This window comes from Bos indicus x Bos taurus, chromosome X (genome assembly GCF_003369695.1).
Source record: "Bos indicus x Bos taurus breed Angus x Brahman F1 hybrid chromosome X, Bos_hybrid_MaternalHap_v2.0, whole genome shotgun sequence".
NCBI lineage: Eukaryota > Metazoa > Chordata > Mammalia > Artiodactyla > Bovidae > Bos > Bos indicus x Bos taurus.
In genome coordinates, this window is record NC_040105.1 from 85948050 (window position 1) to 85968774 (window position 20725).

Genomic DNA, 20725 nt, shown 5'->3' on the forward strand with positions numbered 1-20725 from the left:
ACCACTGGAAAAACCATAGCCTTGACTAGACGGACCTTTGTTGGCAAAGTAATGTCTCTGCTTTTTAATATGCTATCTAGGTTGGTCATAACTTTCCTTCCAAGGAGTAAGCATCTTTTAATTTCATGGCTGCCGTCACCATCTGCAGTGATTTTGGAGCCCAAAAAAATAAAGTCTGCCACTGTTTCCACTGTTTCCCCATCTGTTTGCCATGAAGTGATGGGACCAGATGCTATGATCTTTGTTTTCTGAATGTTGAGCTTTAAGCCAACTTTTTCACTCTCCTCTTTCACTTTCATCAAGAGGCTTTTTAGTTCCTCTTCACTTTCTGCCATAAGGGTGGTGTCATCTGCATATCTGAGGTTATTGACATTTCTACTAATACACAATTTAAGAGAGAAGGAAAGTGAGGTTAAGTAACTTGCTCAAAACTGAACAATGAATGAACAGCTACTTGTGCTAAAGGCTTGAGAGTAGATGTTTACTACAGTCCTAGTAGACAAGCTATGCCCAAAGCAATCACTAGGCTCTGTTGTGATTCTGAAGAGCAAAATTTTGCTGAAGTAGTAAAAACATCATGCTATCAACATTTTCACTGGAATCCTCAAGCTGGTTTATAAAATGTATATCCTTCCTCGTTGCCTCTCAACTGTCTACTTCTCTCACCCCATCACACTTCAACCACTACCCAAATCCAAGCATTTTACTGCCTGCCTTCTTTAAGTGTTCATCATTTTCATACAGCTGAATCCCCCTTCTTTCCTGGCTGATTCTATCTTATCCATCTCCCTATTTATGAAACTAGAATAAAATAATAATTAATGCTTTGAGATCTCAGTACTTTTGCTGTTCAGAAGTGTTTCAGAATTAAATCATCAGTCCAAAAATTACTTGTAGGTATCACCCCACTCCAACACTCCTGCCTGGAAAATCCCATGGATGGAGGAGCCTGGAAGGCTACAGTCCATGGGGTGGCTGAGAGTCGGACACGACTGAGCGACTTCACTTTCACTTTTCACTTTCATGCATTGGAGAAGGAAATGGCAACCCACTCCAGTGTTCTTGCCTGAAGAATCCCAGGGACGGGGAAGCCTGGTGGGCTGCCGTCTATGGGCTCACACAGAGTCGGACACAACTGAAGTGACTTAGCAGCAGCGGCAGCATACTCCACTGAAGAATTTGTAATAATAACAACTACTTATAAGAACTCTAGAAACTATCCGTAATTAAAGAAAAGCCCTCTTTCAACCCAATATTCCTCTCTAGCTATTCCCTCATTTCTCTGCACTTCAGAGTCAAATGTTTCAACAGAGTTATCTGTATACACACTATGAGAAGTTCCTTGCCTCCCTATTCACTTTTCAACCCATTCTAATCTGGCTTCAGGCCTCTCCACGCCAATGAAATCACTGCTGTTATTTCAACAAGCCACCTCCATCTTGCCAAATACAGTAGAAACTTTATCCTTATCTTACTTGAACTCTCTGAAACATTTTACATTGTTCACTTTTCCCTCCAAGTTAAAACATTTTCTTCTTTGGATATTGTGACATGACACTGCTGAATTTCCCCCTACCTCACTGGATGCTCTTCTTTAGTCTCCTTTGCAGATTTCTCCTAACATTGTGGTACCTCAGGACTCACTGCTGGGTTTTCTTCTCTTTTTTCTTTATACAGTCAACCCTTGATATCCAGAGTGGATTGGTTCCAGAAGGCCCCCACACATACCAAAATCTGCAAATGTGCAAGTCTTAACATAAAATGGTGTAGGACAGGAATATAGCCAGTCCTCCTTATCCTAGGGTTTCACATCTGTGGATTCAACTAGTTGAAGATCAAAATCTGAGGTTGGCTGAATCTGCAGATGCAAAAGGCATGGAAACAGAGGGCCACTGTATTCTTTCTCTATGTTATCTTATCCAGACCATGGCTTCAAATACCACAAATATGCTGATAACTCTCAAGTGTATTTCAAGACTCTACTCTGAGTATATAACATGTATATTTGACTATCTACTTGACATCTTCATTTGGATATCTGGCAGATACCTTAAACTTATTATGTCAAGAACTTTTGCTATTTTTCCCAAATAGCTCGTGTTCCTATCTTTCCCATCTCAGTCACCACTGTTTATCCAGTTACTTAAAAAATCTAGGCATTATTCTTAATTGCTTCTTTTTCCTCACCTCAACAACATATCTATCAGTAAATCTTCTTGAATTTATCTCCAAAATTTATGTAGAATATATCCATTCATTTCATAATAACTGCCACCACCTACATCCAGGCATACCCTGGATTGTGGAAGTTTCTTGCTTGGTCTCATTTCTTCCTCTCTGTTCTCTTTGAGTACAATTCTCCACATAGCAGCAAAATTTATCTTACTGAACCCTTCAATGACTCCCCATTTGGCTCTTTGAATATCTTTTTTATGGTTATATGTGAGCCACTCTTGTTTTTTAATAAGTAAATAGAAGACTTGGACAACACTATACACCAGCTAACCCTAAACGTGCATCTATAGAGCATTCTTTACCTCATGCGAAGAGCTGACTCATTGGAAAAGACTCTGATGCTGGGAGGGATTGGGGGCAGGAGGAGAAGGGGACGACAGAGGATGAGATGGCTGGATGGCATCACTGACTTGATGGACGTGAGTCTAAGTGAACTCTGGGAGTTGGTGATGGACAGGGAGGCCTGGCATGCTGCGATTCATGGGGTCACAAAGAGTCGGACACAACTGAGCAACTGAACTGAACTGAACTGAACTGAACCCAGTAACAGCAGAATATATAATCTTCTTAAGTGAACATGGAATATTCTCCAGAAAAGACTATATGCTAGGCCATAAAATAAGCTTAGAAGCATTTAAAATGATTGAAATTTTACAACAGTAGTCTCTACCACAAAGAATAAAATTGGAACTAAATAACAGAAACTTGAGAAATTCACAAATAAGTGGAAATTAAATAAAACACTCCCAAATGACTACTGTGTCAAAGAAAAAAATCACAAAAGAAATTTAAAAATAGTTTGAGATTTAAAAAAAAAAAAAGCAAAACTACAATATGCCAAAGATTATGGGATATAGCTGAAGCAGTGCTTAGGGGGAAATTTATAGCTGTAAGACCTTTACTTAAAAAGCAGAAATATCTCAAATCAATACCCTAGCCTCTTACCTGAAGAAACTAGAACAAAAGGTAAAGTACACACAAGGCAAATATAGGGAAGGAAATAGTAAAAATTAGAACAGAGATAGATGAATTGGAAGGTAGAAAAGCAATAGAGGAAATCAAAGAAACAAAAGTTGGTTTGAGAAAAACAGCAAAACTGACAAGCCTTGATGGATATGTGTTTTTTTTTTTTTTTTTTTTATGCATACATACATGTATTTTCATCCACCCAGCCAGTCTATGTCTTTTGGTTGGATATGTGTTTGAGCTAACTCCAGGAGATAGTGAAGGACAGGGAAGCCTGGTATGCTGCAGTCCATGGGGTCACAAAGAGTCGGACATGACTTAGTGACTGAGCAACAGCAGCGATGACCAGGAACAAGACAGGTATGTCTTCTCTTGCCAGTTTTATTTAACATTGTCCTGGATGTTTCAGCCAGGACAATTAGGCAAGAAAAAGAAATAAAAGGCATCTAGATTGGAAAGGAAGAGGTAAAAATATCTGTTTGCAGATGACTTGATCTTGTATACAGAAAACACTAAGAAATCAAATTAAAATATTACTATAAACAGTTCTGCTAGGTTTTAGGAGACAAGATCTATATATAAAAGTCAGTTATGTTTCTATACAATGTACAATTCAAAAACTAAAATTAATAAAACAATTCCAACTACAATAACTTCAAAAGCATAAAATACTTAGAAATACGGTTAACAATAGAAATGCAACATTATACTCTGAAAACTACAAAGCATTGGTGAAGGAAATTAAAGCAGATCTTGATAAATGGAGAGAAATCCCATGTTGATGGATTAGAAGACCAAATATTGTTAAGATGTCAATACACCTCAAAGTGATCTACATTCAATGCAATGCCTATCAAAATCCCAATTGGCTGCATTTCAGAAATTGACAAGATGATCACAAAATTAACATGGAAATGCAAGGGTCCCAGAAGAGCCAAAATAATCTTGAAAAAGAATAACAAATTTAGAAGATCCACAGTTCCTCTTTTCAAAACTTTCCACAAAGCTACAGTAATTAAGACAGTGTAGTGCTGACCCAAGGACAGGCATGTCCATCAGTGGAACAGAATACTGAGGGCCCAGAAATAAACCTTATATATTATTTTTGATTGTTTTCAATGGAGAACAAAGACTCTCTTCAACAAATATTGGCTGGGACAACTAGATATCTGTATGCCAAAGAATCAACTTGGACCCCTCCTCACACCATATACAAAAAGTAAATCATAATGAATCAAAGATGAAATATAAGAACTAAAACTATGAAACTTTTAAAAGTAAACATAGATGTAAATCTCCATGACCTTGTATTTAGAAATGCTTTCTTAGATATAATATCAAAAGTACAAGCAACAAATAAATTGGACACCACTGAGAAAGTGAAAAAAAAAACACAACACACAGAGTGGAGGAAAATATTTGAAAATGATATATCCTGATATCTCAAATTTATAAAAAATTCTTACAACCTAATAATAAGAAGACAAATAACTCTGTTTAAAAATGGGCAGAGGAAAGATACTCTATGACCCACCTCCTAGGGTAATGGAAATAAAAACAAAAGTAAACAAGTGGGACCTAATTAAACTTAAAAGCTTCTGCACAGCAAAAGAAGCTATAAACAAGGTGAAAAGACAACCCTCAGAATGGGAGAAAATAATAGCAAATGAAACAACTGACAAAGGATTAATTTCTAAAATATACAAGCAGCTCATACAACTCAATGCCAGAAAAATAAACAACCCAATCAAAAAGTGGGGAGAAGACCTAAAAAGACATTTCTCCAAAGAAGACATACAGATGGCTAACAAACACATGAAAAGATGCTCAACATCATTCATTATCAGAGAAATGCAAATCAGAACTACAATGAGCTATCACCTCATACCAATCAGAATGGCCAAATCAAAAAGTCTACAAACAATAAATGCTGGAGAGGGTGTGGAGAAAAGGGAACCTCTTGCACTGCTGATGGGAATGTAAATTGATACAGCCACTACGGAAGACGGTATGGAGATTCCTTAAAAAGCTAGGAATAAAACCACCATATGACCCAGCAATCCCACTCCTAGGCATATACCCTGAGGAAACCAAAATTGAAAGAGACACATGTATCCCATTGTTCATTGCAGCACTATTTACAATAGCTAGAACATGGAAGTAACCTAGATGTCCATCGACAGATGAATGAATAAAGAAGCTGTGGTACATATACATGAGGGAATATTACTCAGCCATAAAAAGGAACGCATTTGAGTCTAATGAGGTGGATGAACCTAGAGCCTATTATACAGAGTGAAGTAAGTCAGAAAGAGAAATATAAATATCATATACTAACGCACATATATGGAATCTAGAAAGATGGTACCAAAGAATTTATCTGCAGGGCAGCAATGGAGAAACAGAATATAGAGAACAGACTTATGGACACAGGGAGAGGGGAGGAGAGGGTGAGATAAATGGAAAAAGTAACATGAAAACTTACATTACCACATGTAAAATAGATAGCCAATGGGAATTTGCTGTATGTCTCAGGGAACTCAAACAAGGGCTCTATATCAACCTAGAGGGGTGGGATGGGGAGGGAGATGGGAGGGAGGTTCAAGAGGGAGGGGATATATGAATACCTACGGCTGATTCATGTTGAGGTTTGACAGAAAACAACAAAATTCTGTAAAGCAATTAACATTCAATTAAAAAATAAATAAATTTTAATTTAAAAAGTAAATAAATAAATAGGTTAAATATATTAAATAGAAAAAAAAATGGGCTGGGGAACTTCCTAGTGGTCCAGTGGTTAGAACTCTATGCTCCCATTACAGGGGGCACAGGTTTGATCCCTGGTCAGGGAACTGAGGTCCCCAAAGCTGTGCAGTGTGGCCAAAAATAAATTAATTAAATAAATATAAGTAGAGGATTTGAAAAAACATTTCTCTAAAAAAGATATATAAATGGGTGATAAGCACATGTTAGTCCTTACAGAAGTGCAAATGAAAACTACAATGAAATACTACCTCTCACCCACTAGCATGGCTACAATAATAATTTTTTAAAATAAAAAAGTGTATAAGAGTACATGAATTTTTGTTTTGATTACATTGAAATTATTATTTTAAATAAAATGTCATTAAGTAAAAAAAAATAAAAACAAGCATTGGCAAGAATATGGAAAAATAGGAATCCTCACATATTGCAGATGGAATTTGAAAATGGTGCAGCCAGTTTGGAAAACAGTCTGGCCATTCCTCAAAAGGTTACAATATGGAGTTACCATATGGTATATAGTATATAATTTCATCACTAGGTATATACCCTTCAAATGAAAACATACATCCACATAAAAGCTTGTACATGAATATTCATTGCAGCATTATTTATAATAATCAAAAAGTGGAAACAACCCAAATGTCAATCAATTGATGAATGGATAAACTAGAGTATAGCCATATAATGGAATATTATTCTGCCATTAAAAAGAATAAAGTACTGATAGACGCTATGGCATGGAGGAACCTTGAAAACATGATGCTAAGTGAAATAAGGCAAACACAAAAGGACAAATATTGTATGATTCCATTTATATGAAATGTACAGAACAGGCAAATCTATAGAAACAAAAAATAGGTTTTTGCTTGACAGGGGCTTGGGGGTGAGTGGCAGTGGAGAGAATGGAGAATGAATGCTAATGGGTATGGGGATTAGAAAAGTGTTCCAAAATTATGTTGCTGATTGCACAACTCCATGAATATATGAAAAATCATTGAATTTAAATGGGTGGGCTGCATGCTTTGTGAATTATATCTTAATATAAAAAAAGGAAAGAAGAATCAGAGATGTTTGAGGGACTCACAGAGCAAGTGAAGCATGGGAAATTTCAAGCCCCTTAGAAAAGTCATAAGCCATCACGAATCATCTGCAGTAGAAGTGGCAACATGGGGAGGGGGTTAGTTAGAGAGAAGCCTGTCAAGTGGTATGGAAGAAATCCATAATTCCTTGTGGGGACCTGTGGAGAATGCTGAAGGCAGCTGAGAATTAAGAGGCAGCATAGTTGCCAGGCAGTCGCTGTGGCATGAGTGAACAGACCAATGAGTTTTCTGACCAAATCATTGTGCATTGCCAATAGTGAGAGACTAAGCCATAAATTACTGACATTTAAACAGTGAAGAGGGTAAGGCAAAATGAGCTAGACTTCAACTAGGATCCAGCAGAGATTATGGGACTCACTCACTGCCATGAACTTTAAATCAAATGTTCGCACAAAAGAGAGTTTTAATTCAGAACACAGTTTTACATTTTAATTGACAACCTTAATCTGTCCAACCTGTGCCCAAACTGTGCCTCCAGGCAACTGGAGTAGGTGCTCCAGAACCTGATGAGATTAATTATAGGAAAACAACTATATGTTTAAATTAAATTTGGAGGTGGGGCACACTTGCAGTATATACATTTTTTCACCCCACTAAATGCATAGAGGATAGTAGATGAAGTCTTTAAGGAAAAAAGAAAAGAGTGAAATAGTCAAGTAAATACACCTTTGCATTTTGGTTGCTCACAACTCCTGTTCAGTTCAGTTCAATTCAGTTCACTTAGTCGTGTCCAACTCTTGGAGACCCCATGAACTGCAGCACACCAGGCCTCCCTGTCCATCACCAACTCCCAGAGTTTACTCAAACTCATGTCCATTGAGTCGGTGATGCCATCCAACCATCTCATCCTCTGTTGTCCCTTTCTCCTCCCGCCTTCAATCTTTCCCAGCATCAGGGTCTTTTCAAATGAGTCAGTTCTTTGCATCAGGTGGCCAAAGTATTGGAGTTTCAGCTTCAACATCAGTCCTTCCAATGTACACTCAGGACTGATCTCCTTTAGGATGGACTGGTTGGATCTCCTTGCAGTTTAAGGGGCTCTCAAGCCTTCTCCAACACCACAGTTCAAAAGCATCAATTCTTCAGTGCTCAGCTTTCTTTATAGACCAACTCTTACATCCATACATGACTACTGGAAAAACCATAGCCTTAACAAAGGTCCATCTAGTCAAGGCTATGGTTTTTCCTGTGGTCATGTATGGATGTGAGAGTTGGACTATGAAGTAAGCTGAGCGCCGAAGAATTGATGCTTTTGAACTGTGGTGTTGGAGAAGACTCTTGAGAGTCCCTTGGACTGCAAGGAGATCCAACCAGTCCATTCTGAAGGAGATCAGCCCTGGGATTTCTTTGGAAGGAATGATGCTAAAGCTGAAACTCCAGTACTTTGGCAACCTCATGCAAAGAGTTGACTCATTGGAAAAGACTCTGATGCTGGGAGGGATTGGGGGCAAGAGGAGAAGGGGACGACAGAGGATGAGATGGCTGGATGGCATCACTGACTCGATGGACATGAGTCTGAGTGAACTCCAGGAGTTGGTGATGGACAGGGAGGTCTGGCGTGCTGCGATTCATAGGGTCGCAAAGAGTCGGACACGACTGAGCGACTGAACTGAACTGAACTAACCAGACGGACCTTTGTTGGCAAAATAATGTCTCTGCTTTTTAATATGCTGTCTGGGTTGGTCATAACTTTTCTTCCAAGGTGTAAGGGTCTTTTAATTGCATGGCTGCAGTCACCATCTGCAGTGATTTTGGAGCCCCCCAAAATAAAGTCTCCCACTGTTTCCACTGTTTCCCCATCTATTTGCCATGAACTGATGGGACCAGATGCCATGATCTTAGTTTTCTGAATGTTGAGTTTTAAGCCAACTTTTTCACTCTCCTGTTTCATTTTCATCAAGAGGCTCTTTAGTTCCTCCTCACTTTCTGCCATAAGGGTGGTATCATCTGTATATCTGAAATCACTGATATTTCTCAGTATATTACAACTCCCATAACTGCCCAAAATAACACTCATTTTGATCATCTCTTCTCTAAAAACTTTCCTTGCCAACCCACAACTAGCTAGTTTTGTGAATTCTTCCACATTCAGTATAGATATTCACATACCTAAATCTTATTGAAGAGTTGATATAACTTTGTCTCAAGGAAATAGGTAGTGAAACAACATTCAATTAGCTTGCTTGACAATAGAAGATATAAATGAAACAACTAGAAAACAGTCAAAAGTAGACCATGGTCCTTTGTCTCATTAATGTGTTCATTAGATAAAGACCGGTTTCAGGAGGGAAGGATCTGATTTGTAATCAAGAAAACAAAAGCTGATTTATCCATTTGAACTGTAAAGCAGGTAAAGAATTTCAGTATTTATTCACATATTCATTCAAATATAAAAGGGAACTGATCACCACCTCCGCCACCACAACCATGTGTCATATGTGTACAAGGTTAGATCAAAGTGGTAGCTAATAATACTACATTCTGCAGTTGTTCAAGGATGACAGTTGAGAAAGTTTGATGACAGAGGATAAAAATAACACTTGTTTGGGCATAAATGGAAGTTTTTTCATTGAACTATGTGAATGTTCCTCATGCCATCCACACTGCCAGAAACCTAAGAAAACAATTTTGCAACATTTTTATGTGTTCACTACTCATCAAATTACAATTATTCTTTTTTTTCTGAAATGAAGAATAACTATTGTAAGCATGAGAATAAATTGAGGTAATGATAAAATAATCAGCAACTATTAGGTATAATTCAATTTCCAGTTTTACTGCAGTTACTAATGTGCATAACCTTTGTTCAAATAGTTTGTCACAGTTGTGTAAAAAAGCATTTGACAAGAGTTAGTTAACAGCAATTTACAGGCAGATACAGAAGCAGAAATGCTTAAAGTTTGAATGTACTTTGTCAACAAAGAAACTATGGCCTATTTACTTCTTTTTCATTTAAAAGAAACATGGAATCTTTTGCTCCCAGCTTGACAGTCAGTTACAAAAAGCAGAAGGCACCTTAACGTTTCCTCTGGAGGATATTATCACTTCACTCCAGTATCAGCAGCGGGTAGAAACATGTGCTTTATCATACTTTGACCTTTATACTTCAAGTCAAGGGAATCCTAAGCAAGGTCAGTTTCCTCATCCAGCATGCACTTTGTGCAGATGTAAAAAAAAAAGTTTTTTTCCCACAGAATTTGATCTGTGGATTTTGTGTTTGAATGAAATATGTTTATTTCTATGGTGGTGACTTTGCAAGAAAACAAGTGCAGAAGTATTTCCTCAAAGGCTAAAAGGAGGCATTACCACCACCACCACCACTTGCCAAGGGATTTGCAAAGCATCTTGAGGCTCATGGTTAGTATGGGAGACAAGCCAGAATCAGGAGAAGTTAGCACAGAGAAAAAAGTTGGAGTGTTTTTCCCCTTTTAGCCAGCCAATTCAACAAAGTCCTTCAGATAGTAACACCTAGTGGTCAGATAATGATGTCTTTTCTACAAGGATTGTGTTTGGGTTTGTCTATTTCCTTTATGTTTGGAAGATTTGGGGTTGGCATTTAAAATCCTTGGGGGGAAAGCTATTTTTGTAACTCAACTGGGATGTCCTTGTCTTAGGGTTTCCCATTGCATCAGTCCCCTAGCCTGGATGATAACCATGATAGTGCTTTGTCTTTCAGATGAAATGCAGAACTAAGGACATGACTACTGGTGCTTATTAAAGATTCCTTGCTATTTTCACAAGAGTAGGGGTGTTAGACTCTTGTCTACTGGCCAAATTCTAAATTGGGAGATTACATTCTGCTTTCCTGAATTCCCCTAGCAGAAGCAGCCATCCATGGTATCCTACTTTGCTTCCTGTGCTACACTGTTGTGTGATGTCATTAAATGGCTCTGCTTTTCTACTCTAGAAGTGACCACTTCTTAGTGGAGTGCTGAGTAAATTGGTACCTATTGTCTGATATTGTATTTGTCCTAGTTTCAAACAAATTAAAAGGTAGGCTCTGATAGTTAAGGATAAAGAACAAAACAAAACACTCTAACGGTACTGGTTGTTGTGAAGCAGTAAAAAAAAAAAAAAAAAGAAAGAAAGAAAGAAAATCTGCTTTCTCTTCTGCAACACAGACAAATTAATACATTTTTTAAAAACTACACCAGTGGTTGACAACAAATTGTTATTTTCCCTCAAACAGGAGGATAGTTCTAACAGCAATGATGAGGTTTGAGAGGATGTGATCACATATCACAAACCAGTTAAACCATCTCTTTCGCCTTTAGGTTGCATCTAACTATCCTAGACAATTGATCTGTCTGTTTCATAAAATCTCTCTTTTAGGAGAGTCTTCATCTTTCCTTCTTAACATATTTCAGTGTTTTCTAATCTTTCCATAAAAACGATGTTCTTGTTTTTATTTAACCTCCAGTCCACCTACTGTAGCTTAATGTCACCATCTTTTATCCGTCTCTAGCCTTTTATCCTACACAAGTACTGAGAGGCAGTGTAGCACAACAGCATGGTTTTTGGAGTCAGACATGTTCACATTAAAATCCATCACTTTATAGGTGTGTGATGTTGGGCAAGTTACTACTGAGGTTCAATTTCCTCATCTGTAAATGAGCAACCTCTTCAACCTCATGTGAAGATCAAATGACATAATATATTATTTGTAGGGTTATGGGGTAAGATGATGGAGAAGGCAATGGCACCCCACTCCAGTACTCTTGCCTGGAAAATCCCATGGACGGAGGAGCCTGGAAGGCTGCAGTCCATGGGGTCACCGAGGGTCGGACACGACTGAGAGACTTCACTTTCACTTTTCACTTTCATGCATTGGAGAGGGAAATGGCAGCCCACTCCAGTGTTCTTGCCTGGAGAATCCCAGGGATGGCGGAGCCTGGTGGGCTGCCGTCTCTGAGGTCGCACAGAGTCGGACACAACTGAAGCGACTTAGCAGCAGCAGCAGCAGGGGTAAGATGAGGCATGGCATTTGGCACCCAAAAAGTGCTCAATAAATAGTAGTTATTTATCTGATTAGGTGCACAGATCTGACTCAATTCATAAACTTTTAGAGTGGGGAAGAATAGTTCCTGGATTTCAACACAAGTCCCCTGGTAGCTCAGTGGTAAAGAATCTGCCTGCCAATGCAGGAGACACAAGAGACGTGGGTTTGATCCCTGGATGGGGAAGATCCCCTGGAGAAGGGAATGGCAACCCATTTCAGTATTCTTGCCTGGGAAATCCCAAGGACAGAGGAGCCTGGTGGGCTACAGTTCACGGGGTTACAGAAGAATTGGACATCACTTAGTGACTAAATAATAACAGTGTCATAAACATACTAGACACAGAGGCTCAAAATTTGTTGACTTATTTTTCCCCTGGAGTGAAATGAACAGCCCTCACCTATCTGCAAGATATCACATATTTAGCTCAAAGGTGACAAAATCGATCAATCCTCTGATGCCTCCAAATATGCAGATAGATACCTCACTTTGTCTAGATGTTTTGGCAAGGCATAGACACAACACAAAAAGCTTAGACTTTGTTTCTATGAGCTTTCGTTTCTATGAATATTTTACATTTGATTATTGTCTTGGGCGCCCAGAATGGGAGTGACTCAATCAAACGCCTCCTCATCCATCCAAGCATTCTTTGAGAAAATTTTAAAAGAATACTAACAACTCATCATATACCTGAACAAAATCTTTCAACTTGTGACTAAGTATACTACCTGCCCTGTTTATCTGTAAGATCTGTGCTAACTACAGATATATTTCTAATCTGCTTTGTTCCCAAGCCAATCCCCTCTCCCAATAACCCACCAGTGCAAGTTCCAGACCACAATGAACATTTGTGAACCAGTGAGGTGTTGGTTAGGATTTTATTTTTTGCTTTTAAAGGTCTTTACGGGGCTAGGAAGGAAAGTTGAGGAACACGCATGGGGATATATAGAGTCGATTGGGCTGGAATGTCTGTCAATAAGGACAGAGTGTGTCTCTTTTACCATAATCTTGGAAAAAAGATTATATGCGTGTTCAGATGGAGTCACTGCAGTATGGCCCGTTCCCCGACTGATTCATAAGGGGCGATCTCAGGTGTGGAGTTCCAAGCACCTGCTTGATCACACTCCGGCAGTTCAGAACCTAGCGTATTTGAGGCCGGTGGCTCAGGTTCCACTTAATTTGGCTCAGGTGTCACTAACACTATGTGCAGTGCCCGTCACTGAGTCGTACTTTGGGACTTGGATACTTACTTCGGACTTTCTTGTTTCTCCCCGCTTCCTTCCCATTAGTTTCCCTTTCGCTCCTCCGTCTCCGGGGTGCCCACTTCCTCCCTTTGCTCCCATTCTCCGCTTTCTTCTCTTTCCTTCCTACTGGGCTTCCCGTCTCTCATCCTCGTAGGGCCGCGGGGCTCGAGGCTGAGGCTCGGCTCCGAGGAGGAGGAGGCGCGAGGCCGGCGGGACAGGCGAGAGGTGCCGAGCCGCGAAAGCGCGGGGCGCGCGCCGGGGCGGGGGCGCGCGCGGGCTGGCCGCGTGGCCGGGCGGCCGGACCAGGGAGCGGCGCGCGCGCGCGTGGCCCGCGAGCCCCTGGCGCGCCCCCGGCGGCCGGGGCCGCAGCGTGCTCGCCCCCGCCGCCAGCTCGCCTCACTTATGGGTCGGAAGCGCTGCGTGGGGGAGACCGTTCCAAGATGGCGGCGGGTTGCTGCGGGGTGAAGAAGCAGAAACTGTCCAGTTCGCCCCCCTCTGGCTCGGGTGGCGGTGGTGGCGCCTCCTCCTCCTCCCACTGCAGTGGAGAGAGCCAGTGCCGAGCAGGGGAGCTGGGACTAGGAGGCGCCGGTACGCGGCTCAACGGGCTAGGAGGTCTAGCCGGAGGAGGTAGCGGCAGCGGCTGTACCCTCTCTCCCCCCCAGGGCTGCGGCGGCGGCGGCGGGGGGATTTCCTTGTCGCCCCCTCCGAGCTGCGGAGTGGGGACCCTACTTTCTACCCCGGCCGCCGCCACCTCTCCCTCGCCCTCCTTGTCGTCCGCCGCCTCGTCCTCATCGCCCGGCTCCCGGAAGATGGTGGTGTCAGCGGAGATGTGCTGCTTTTGCTTCGATGTGCTCTACTGTCACCTGTACGGATACCAGCAGCCCCGGACCCCCCGGTTCACCAACGAGCCCTAGTGAGTACCGTGCCCTCCGCCGCCCTCTCCCTTGCGCTCGGGATGGGGCTCAGAGTTGAGGCAAAGTACGAGTCCGCCTCCCCGCCGGCCGCTGCCCCTGCCCCTCTGGCTGCCCCGGGTCCCTGGAGCCACTCTCCCTGAGTAAGGGCACCCCGCACTTTCTGCCCTCTGAGGCAAGCGCCCCACACTTGGAGAGGGGTGCTGCTGCGAGAGATGGCTCGCTGACTCCCAGAGGTGTTCGCTTTCTCTTTGAGATAACTTCGAGGAGTTTTGACCCTCTCCTTCGCCACCCCGGCTCCCCATCTCCCGGGTTTGGGAGCTCTGGGTCGCTCACGGTGTTGACCTCTCCTGTATTGGGTTTCCTTGACCCCCAGTGGAAGTCCCGCCGGTGTTCCCGCCCCGCGTACCATGCACATGGAGCGTTACTATCCCATTGCAACGTAAAAAATAGCAACTATCCAACTTCTGTTCTGCCAGTGATGGAACTTAGCTCCGGAGCCTATGAGCTTACCCATCTTTTTCCTTCGGGTTTCCTTGTGTCCTGGGGAGGGAAGAGGTTTTTTGTCAAAACACATGTTCCCTTAGGACCTATTTTTACCCGAACTTACCCATTAAAATGTGTTTCTAGTGAAGCGCACCGCCGGCTCTCTCACATTTAAAGAGTGAGATTTTTTTTTTTTTAATTCCACAGTCTGGGTAATAGCTCATTCAAAGAGAGCTGTCCCCATAGAGCCACTGTCAATTTGTACATTACGCGTGCACTCGCTTTTGTGTCGATTTCACTTTTAAGAAACCCATGTTAGGTTTGACGATTCGAGAACTATTTAAACAGCAAGTGTGTAGGAATTTTATGGTTTCCTCCGGTTTTGTACTTTTATTTTACCCTTCAAATGTGTGGTTGAAATTGTTTAGAATAAAACTGTTACAGCTAAAAGCCAGGTTAATTCTAATCCCTGTCCATTTGGATGTGTGGGAGATAGGGCATGTGTTGTTTTTTTAATGTGTACACTTGAGTGTAAACTGACTTTTTGAGTTAAATGCTCAAGACAGAATGTAAAGCCCAAGGAAGGGCAGAATGACAAAAAGGGTGATTGTTTTACTTATGAGTACTTAGCATCAATGGGAAAAATAATAGAGAAAAATTTCAGTGAAACTTATACTGAAAAGCATCAACCCTTTTTCTGGCTAAGACAAGTGCCCCTTGTCCCCATACCGTAAGTACCTAAATTGATGTTCTTTTAAAACTGCTTCTTTTCATTTTGTGAGATTAGGGGATTAACTGCGACTGGATAGTATAAACACTCTGCCTAGTCTAAAAATATTCATTTAATATGTAAAGTGGAAATTGCAATAAAGTATCCTGGAAATTGTAAATTCGTTTTGTTTTTCTTTGGCTTTGATACTTGAAATGTATTTCATTTTGTATTTTTGCCACTTTTCTGTGGCCTGTGCATTTTCTTTCAGACCTGGTCCCTCTTTGGGCATTGGTTCATAAGAAATGCGTGAAAGAGCAGAGACTGACACTTTGTCAAATTACATATCTTGATAACTTTCATAGTTTCAATTCTAAAAGCTTAAATCCTAAACCCACACCTGTACTTAGCCAATTTGCTTTTTGGTTAAGAAGTAGAATTCATTTTGAAAAAGACTGCCATGTAAAAAAAAGTCTATGAAATATTTATTAGGTTGAGTCACTTATTTGTGACTTTTCTGCCTTCTCTTGGATGTCTATGATGTATTAAAGCCAGTCCTGGGATGATACATAGGTTGGCTCAGCAAAGTCATGGGACTGCAAAAATTCACTCCTGTTTAGTTATATGAGTTTGGCAAAGGCTGTTTTACTATTCACGCTCCATTGCTCCAAAGCATATGTGAACACGCTTTCAGGAGGTGCTATTTTCACACATTTTAAAGTGAGTTTGGGTTAACTGAATGACTGTAACAAGAATTTTAAAAGGAAAGTGAGCTTGACCAGCTCATACAGAAACTGCTTTTGAAAGTGTCATTTAAGAGTGGCTACTTTGCACACATATTTAAATATTATTTCTCTAATACCCCACCCACTGGATTTCTTTCTCTTGGAATTAAACAGAAAAAATAAGACACCCTTTGACCACTGTGGATATGTTGCAACAATGGTGAAAGAATAATAACTATTATCATTTAGCAGGCCTTGACTGTGTCATGTATTCCACCAAACAACAAATTTAGAAGAGACACTGAACATGACCAAGAGGAGAATGGAAGTTCACTTAAGTGGCAAGAGGAGTGTATCTTTATTTTCTTTTATCTTAAAGTCATTTTGGAGGTGGACTGTGGAAAAATTTAGGAAAACTTCTTCAAAGCAGGGTTTGATCATGGGAGTAAAAGAACTAGAATCACTTGACAGTGCCTTAGTAACCAGCACCTATTTTCTTTCTGTTTTACATATTTAATAGCATTGTGTACTTGTTAGTGTGGCTTGGTGCTGGGGGCCATAAGACATAAATAGATACATTGCTTCCCCCCCAGAGTTATTAGTATCATGGTGTCATGAGCAGTGCTGTTTAGGTCCTGTCTCTGTCCACCGGAAGACTTGCTTTCAACAGTGGCACATCCTCCTATAGGAAAGCACACCGTTTTCATCCTTTCCCAGGATCTTTCTGCCAAAATGTCTGTCACTGGTGAAATCTGCCTTTTATGGGCTTAGAAGTTCTGGTTTCATCAGTGACCCTTCCACTCCAGTAGGTTATTAGAAATTTCCATGATCTATCAGTTTCAGGTTTGGCTGGGAGGATGTCACCATAGGAGCAGGCTGTATGGATACAGTGTATCTGCTGTTTCAACTGTATCAACACAACACTGTTGCTACTGTTTCCTTGAGTACCTACCTCATTGCTAAGAAGTAGCCATAGCTGGGGCTTGGGAGGAGAATGGAAATCTGTTCAGTGGAGGAAAGGTAACATTTGTGTTCAGAGTGAGGAATGAATGACTGAATCCTTGGTCTCAGTTGTACAGCCACATGTGCCCACAGAACTAAGGTTCAAAACATGATTTAAAGAAAACACGACTTTAGGTGCATTTTACAACTCACAGAGCTTTGCATTTATGGATGGGAACGTTATAAGGGATCCACTGTGCCAGGTGTTGAGCCAGTTCTACTCCAGAACTGTCCTTCTCAACTTTGGCTGCACATTGGAATCACTGAAGAATTACTAAAAAGACAGATGCCTGGGTCCCAACCCCAGAGATTCTGATTTAATTGGTCTTGGATAGGGCCTGGGCATCAGGATTTTTAGAATCTCTCCAGGTAGCTGAGGTGGAGGACCAGTATGTTGTATTCGACTAGGCCTTTCTCCTGACATTGTGATTAATTTGATGTGGGGTGGTTCCTGGGTACTCGAATTTTATGAGCCTTCTGAGTGATTTTTGGTAAACAGCCGGTTTGGGAAAACACTTGCAGTGTGGTCTGCAGACACATCACCTGGAACTTGTTCAAAATGTAGGCTCACATACCCCAGCTCAGACCTGCCGAATTTGAATCTGCATTTTAACAAGTTTCCCCAGGTGACTCTTAGGCACATGGAAAAGTTTGGGGAGGTGTGGTTCTCAAACTTTACTTCATAAGCTCCTGTAGTGCTTGTTAAAACACAAATTGCTGGGCCCCATTCCCAGAGTTTCTGATTCAGTTGGTCTGGGGTGGGGCCGTGAATTTGCATTTCAACCAAGCTCCCTGGTGATGCTGCTGCTACAGTTCCCAGGACCACACGTTGAGCCCCGCTGGTTCCGACAGCAGAAGACCTGAATAAAGTACTTGAGCAACTGTAAGGGAATGGCACTTTTCACTGTCAGCTTCCAATATAAAACTTCCTGCTTCCATGCCAATATCCTTTATCATGTTCTTTCTAACTTACACCAGGGAGACTGAATGCTGCCAAGATCCTAATAAGAGTCTGAGGTTCTTGGGATGGTTTCAGTCCGAGGTGAGATTGAGGGGAGGAAACCCTTAACTGGAAACCTGCTGTATGATTTTAGGTTTTTTTTCCCCAGAAATTGTTAAATGTGAGGAGCACATTTTAGGAATAAAAGCAGCTCAGATATGATATCTTTAAGTGAGTTTTATTGATTTTAGTAACTAAAGCCCCCTAAAAAAATGCTTTGATGATTAGCTCACTAAATAACATGTTGTAATAAGATTTTAAAAGCTTTTTACTCACACTTATGCTTGCTGGATTGCATTTTAAGAATTTCCCTCATTAACAAAGAAACATAAAAGGATCCTGCTAAGGCACTGGGATTGCTCAGTCTTATATCTTTAATACTGTGTTGCATGTCACATCCCATGAACTTTAATTTTAATCTTCTTACCACCTTTGAAGTTAATGCAGTACTATATTTTGTATAAACCAGAGCACATAAAAGATACTTTACTATTAAACATCAATAAGTGTGTTTCCCCCCATTGCAGTGAACAACATGTATTTAAAAAAAATCAACTCTTGGACATGCAGATTTTCAGATACCCTCATCAGGTGTTTGAACAATTACCTTTTTCTTGTCTTGTCACAGTAGTCAAATTACTATTTGTTGGTGTGCTTGGGACGAATTGGGTTGCTGTAGGGAGATGAGAGGTAGGCACTTTGTTTCATTAGAACAGTAACAATCCTATCCCATGTTAGTAAGATGATTTGATAATACAGCTCAGGTCAAAATGATATTAAATCAGCATTTTAAGCACAGACTATTTCTGTTAAGTCCCTTTTGGATGAAGACTGACCAAAATAGCCAGAAGGTGTGTGTTTCTCCTAGATGATGCGACTAAGCCATTACAGATTTCCTTATCTATGCTAGCATAATGATCGTAATGTATAGTTCTTTTAAAATAATAGTCTGAAAAACTGTTGAGCATTTTGGGAGGTATTATATGGGTTGTTTTTCAACAAGGTCTATTTCCATTGGAAGGCAATCTGGTGTCCTATCTTATAGAAAAGAAAGCAGGGCATGCCCCCAGTTGTCATTTATGCTGTAAAAACCTTCAGTGACTGAAATGGTAGGATATAGAAATATAAATTACAAAATTATTTTTACATCCATGCATGAAGGTGTATGTAGGGCAAGGTATATTTAGTTACAAAGGAAAACTCGATGCTTATTTTACCTTCTCCCCCATATGGCCAAAGGGAGTGATAAGCTAGCTCATAATTTTTTGTGCTTATGAATTGTGTTTGTGCTGCATTCAGGTCCCAGTTAGTTGATAGCAACCAAGAAGGATCTCTAAGTCCAGTGGGAAGAAAGACCACTACTGAGAAAGAGAAAACTGCTCTGTTAGCCCACGCATATATTGTTTTTTTCTCTAAGTATGTGTTTCTCAGAAACAGACTAACATTCACATTGTTGTCTTTAAAAGATTGTACACTTTTTGAAATTGTGTTAAAACACTATATCCTATTATTGCAGTTTATTATAATTTTGAAGTCAGTTGTGTTTCCCATTAACAGACCATCTTTTTGAGAATGTATATGTGCGAAACACTAAAACTTGTGCAATGAAATTAGTCAGTTCCCTATTTCAATAGGCGTTTTTCTGTTCTCTCCATGTCACACATGCTTGCCTGTTTTAAAGCAGCACAATGACCAGGGCTCTTACATTTAAATTTTCTTAAATAGTCTTTTTACCCCCCCAACTTGTGTAATAATGTCTTTTTGATACTGTTCTGAATCAATTAAGCTAAGTGCATGAGGACCAGCAGTAAAACCCAGGGGCTGCCAAGAATGGACCTTCAGTGTGTAAGCTGTCTTTCCACAATCAGTAATTGGGCAGTTGCTCAGAAGACACTGGAGACAGTGTGGGAAGCCAGTGGTTGTGTAGGTGGGAAGAGTAGATTCCCAACAGTGAACTTATTTAGAGTTGAGCTTCTGTAGTTACAGTGTTGCTAAGAACAAAAATGAGCCACAGGCTTATGTAGCAGAAAGAAAAGTGCCCAAAGGAAAAAGTATGGTGTAATAATTTAGTTGGTTGGGTGGGGCATATTTTATGTTTGGTCCAACCATAAGTGGCATCTTTTCTATCAAGTGTGGGTGTATTTTCTACAGCTCTTAGTGTACCATACTTTCAAACTTGCTCACCTGTAAAAATGTTAGTGTTGAATAGCTGAGTGGAAATTATATGTCACTGGGGGAGGAAACCTGGTATTTTTTTTTCTTATTAGCATATACACTTTGCTGAGTTCCGTGGTTGGAAACTAGAGAAATAGAAGAATAGTTCTATCCTCACAGAGCTCACAGTGTCGTTTAAGATATGATACTTAACATGCTTGCAGAGCAATATATAGATGATTATAGGTGAATTAGACGCATGAAAAATGCGGTACATGAGCATGGTAATGACATGGGGTAAAGGAGTGGCCAAGAAGAAGGCTGTGGGGAGAGGACAACTTTTGAGCCAGGTTTTTAAATGGCAGAAGTACAGAGATTATTGGTAAGAGCCTGTGAACAGTAGATCTAGAAGTCTTACTTGGTTGTTCTCAAA

The 20725-nt window shown here is 40.6% G+C and overlaps 2 protein-coding genes across 5 annotated transcripts in view; one reads left to right on the forward strand and one right to left on the reverse strand.

The window, feature by feature from the left end:
• Window positions 1-13545, reverse strand: part of RTL9 (retrotransposon Gag like 9) — a 149956-nt gene extending 136411 nt beyond the window's left edge. The window contains exon 1 of the mRNA XM_027534272.1: window positions 13312-13545. The gene's annotated coding sequence lies outside the window, so the exon portion shown is untranslated. The remainder of the gene's footprint in view (window positions 1-13311) is intronic.
• A 142-nt stretch (window positions 13546-13687) lies between these two features.
• The window catches only part of AMMECR1 (Alport syndrome, mental retardation, midface hypoplasia and elliptocytosis chromosomal region gene 1), a 116025-nt gene continuing 108987 nt past the window's right edge, over window positions 13688-20725 (forward strand). For 2 of the 4 annotated variants that reach the window (XR_003509540.1, XM_027533161.1), the window contains exon 1: window positions 13688-14218. Coding sequence is in view for 3 of the 4 variants with exons in the window: in XM_027533161.1 (XP_027388962.1) it covers window positions 13746-14218 (473 nt within the window). In the remaining variant the exon portion in view is untranslated. The remainder of the gene's footprint in view (window positions 14219-20725) is intronic. The other 2 variants (XM_027533162.1, XM_027533160.1) reach the window with 2 other exon arrangements.